The sequence below is a fragment of the Myzus persicae genome, unplaced genomic scaffold (genome assembly GCF_001856785.1).
Source record: "Myzus persicae strain clone G006 unplaced genomic scaffold, MPER_G0061.0, whole genome shotgun sequence".
Lineage (NCBI taxonomy): Eukaryota > Metazoa > Arthropoda > Insecta > Hemiptera > Aphididae > Myzus > Myzus persicae.
This window is the reverse complement of record NW_019101814.1, coordinates 367,240-371,159: the sequence shown is the minus strand read 5'-3', so window position 1 is coordinate 371,159 and position 3,920 is coordinate 367,240. Positions and strand designations below refer to the sequence as shown.

General features: G+C 31.3%; 1 protein-coding gene across 1 annotated transcript; it reads left to right on the top strand.

The window, feature by feature from the left end:
* The first annotated feature begins 2,305 nt into the window (after positions 1–2,305).
* On the top strand, positions 2,306–3,484 carry LOC111030505. The gene is made up of 2 exons (XM_022310033.1): positions 2,306–2,512; positions 3,108–3,484. The coding sequence occupies exons 1-2, from the start codon at positions 2,453–2,455 to the stop codon at positions 3,426–3,428; spliced, it is 381 nt and encodes a 126-aa protein (XP_022165725.1). The 5' UTR covers positions 2,306–2,452; the 3' UTR covers positions 3,429–3,484.
* The last annotated feature ends 436 nt before the right edge of the window (positions 3,485–3,920 follow it).

The window sequence follows — 3,920 nt, the reverse complement described above, 5'->3', positions numbered from 1 at the left end:
TAATACGACGATTAACACAGCACAGGAGGATTTGATCAGACCCAAGGTTTTCAATGATCTCTTGACGAATCCCCCCCAAAACGTTGAAAAGGCATGATCTCAAGAGTTCCTAGTTGCACAAATGATATAAATCTATGCCTAATTTGGCATTTCATACTCAATCAGCCGGAGAGGCCAACATGATCGGGTTTCTGCTCGTCAAATCAGCAAAGTTTCAAGTTAGACGGATTCGCGTCAGACAAATCGTCTGTCGTAGCATCATTTCCACCGGACACTTCAGAAGTTGCTTTTGCGCCACACCGCTTGTGTTCAAGCTGTACGCAGAGTGCGAAACGCTCCAGTTTGCTTAAATTTGCCTGACCATGTGGTCCCGACGACTTTGCGAGTTTGTTTCGTAAACTCGATTCGGAACCGACCGGGTTGTATCGCGGTTACGATGAGAAGTCACTGAAGCCAATTTGTGGTCAAAGAGGATATGTTTAAGTGAAAAATTACTTACAAGGATTTCCTACGTAGATGTATATAAATAAATGTTTTTGTTATGTATTTTTTTTTGGTTTTTATTTTCCATTATTATTATGAAACTTGTCAACACGCTGGTGTAAAATTAATTTATGCGGCTTGTGGAAATTGTGCTTACATTGTACGAGAATATTCTTCTTTTTTTTTAACCGGTATATAAATCTTCAACTTTCTTGTGTACAGACAAAAAACAAAGCGAAAAAAAACACACATATCATTTTTAAGATCAATAAAAAAAAAATCGCATCGCTCAGAATCTAAAAAAGTTACTAAATCCGACTATTTTCTAGAACAGTGTTATTCAACATTTTTGGACTTGTGACCCTTTTTTAAGCTCACATTTTTCGCGACCCACGTAAGCTTTGTAGAAAAACAAAAAAAGCTAAAATTGCTTAATGCTTCGTTGTAGTACCTATACTATTATAAGTGCCCTCTAAATATCAAATACTTTTTCACGACAACCAATTTCTTTTCATACCTGTCTTTAACCATCACTCTAGCCTCCAAGATCATGTCATGTACTCATGTGTATTTACCAGTGGTAAATTTGATGCCGATACAATTTTAAAATGACCAATATTGACATCAAACCATATTAAACATGGTTAAACGTAGCCTTATCAAACGTATAGTGTTACGTATATTTTTCACCACTTCCCTCTCCTCTTGTTAACACAAAACCACATGTTGGACATACATTCTGCTCAAAATAATAATAATAAGGTATGTACTTCAGAGCATATTCTTGTCGCAGTCTTCACGGAGACTTCAGTTTTTGGTTGTCTTTGTCCGGTAAAAATTGGTGTTGTGTGTTGGAGGTGATGATATAACACAGACACCATGTACACAAATGACAAATTGAATGTACAATAGATTATACCATTTACGATTTTATTTAAACGAAATTCTAATACTAATTACATTAGATGGTCGTCGGACCTGGTTATTCTCCTAGAACGTCATCAAGGCAATTCATGGCCATGCAACCGATCAGCCTGTGATCGGATGAGGTAGGAAGGGTTGACAGAAACGTGCTGTTTGTGTCTCGAAGTGGTGGTTGATAAGAACGACGGTCGTGGGATCGTGATATGCAGCAGTGTTCTTAGCACTTGCATTGCTGTGGACCGCATCGTTATTTCCTTTCCATAAACCACAACAATACAAACAGTCATACTATAATTAAGTTATTATTACTCTTTTTGCTATTTATATTAACTGTCCAACTGTAGTAGGTAAGCTGTTTTTGTAGGTTGTTATTGGAGGAAGTGAACAATATTATAGTATTTAAAAAACTGCAAACGTAAGCTGGTGTTTTTAAACATACTTGATGACCATATTTTCGGATGAATTAGATTTTTTTGTACCATTGGTAATATGGTTAAATCGTATTGCAGAGACTTAATGGGTGGGAGTAAATTAAAAAAATATTTAAATATTGAACAATTTATGGCACAGTTGAACGCCTAACAGTTCGTTATTGTATTAAAAATAAAACTATTAATTACCTATAATATTTAATTTTATAAAAACTTAAATAATATGCACAGTCCTTACTTAGACAATACAAAATATAAAAAAAACTAGCTCATAACATTATAATGATAATAATGACGTACCTACCTCTCGAAATTCACGTAATACATATTTTTAATAATTGTGTATAATTATTATGGATCAACTGTTGTTAGAATGTTTTATAATGGTACCCATTTATTAAAATGAAATGTTTCACACTTGAACGTACAATGTGTATATTATGTACCCACCTAAATAAAATAACTAAATATTATTGCATAATATGACATTTAAATAACCTAATATTAAAGTACTTAAACAGTAGCCAGGTACGTCGCTAAACTTTTTACTTCTCTTTGATATTTTATGAATTTTGACAACCAAGTGTAATTCCTAACTCATAAGTAAACCTAAAATGAGTGTCACGTGGATTTGTTTATTAATGATAATGATAGCATCATTCAATGTGTATCAAGTAAGTTTTTGTGAAACAGGTAGTTTTACACTTAAAATTTGACAATGGTCGCCCAAATATGAATTAAGATAACTATAATATATTACGTAATATTGTCTTATAAATTAATAGGTATTCAATAATCATGCTTTAATGTTTAATAGATACCTGTAATACCTATTTTATACCTATATATTATAGTTACACACATGCGTAGTGTGATATTGTTCATTACATTTTTCATGGATCTAAATTTTAATTCATATAATCGAAGTTAGGATAATTTTTTTTCTTAAAAATTAATTTTTAATATATTCATATAAATCATCGTGATATTGGTTGATGGACATCATTAATTTTTTATAATCTTAATATTTAAATTAAATACACCTAAGTACCACTTTTAAAAACGTTTTATTAGACTTATACTCCATAATAGTTACCTACTAAAAGGTAATTAAATTAGACCTATATTGGTTTGAAACTATCTTATAAACGATGTCTATAAAATTATATGGACATTGTTATAGTGTCACTGTTACTATAAGAAATTTAACTATTTTATTATTAATAACTTATGAAATTTGGTAATAATATGCAATGAATGATTTTCAAGGTCCACAACACAGAAATTAACTCAAAAAGAGGAATCATAATTAAAACAACAAAACGAATTAAAGATTCATTGTTTACTCAGGGGAAACTCTTTAAGAATGCCATAAAAAATCTTCCAACAAATTTAAGAAGATTCATGAGGTGGTTAAAGAAAAACGCACGAAAAGGTATACAATGCTTTCGTTCAAAATCTGATTTCATAAGATGTCAAACTAATGGAAAATTACATTTCCAAATGAAGATGGCAACTTGGAACCTACTTCCGAAATGTATAAAAAGTAGGTGGTTTAAAACTGATGTCAGTACCAAAGTAGTGACCTAGCGTAGTCATTAAAATGAATCAATTATAAAAATAAATAAACTATAAAATATATATTCTTTCTCGTCTATTTACTTATATTGTGTATATTTATTTTCTATCTTTTAGCTATAGTTGGGATCATAATATGTTACCACGTTCATTTTTCTGGTTTATACCTATATATGTTAAGGGTAATGTAGAAAACCGGGCATTTTATAAAATGTTCGAGCGATGTGTATAATGTTCAATGTAGAAATTGTCACACTTTTTCTGGACATTCTATACAACGACCTAAATCAGGCAGGGAATATGAAACATGCAATATTTTGAGTTTTATTAAAAGTTAGAAAAATGTATTATGCCCAATAATACATAAGCCACTATATAAAATACTAATCGTATTAGTAAAAGCATAAGGTACATTATACGAGTGGGTGGTTAGAGATCATCGCCTATGTATTACTATATTATGTTGGTGAATAAGCGATACGGAAACGGGTGGCAGATTGTGAT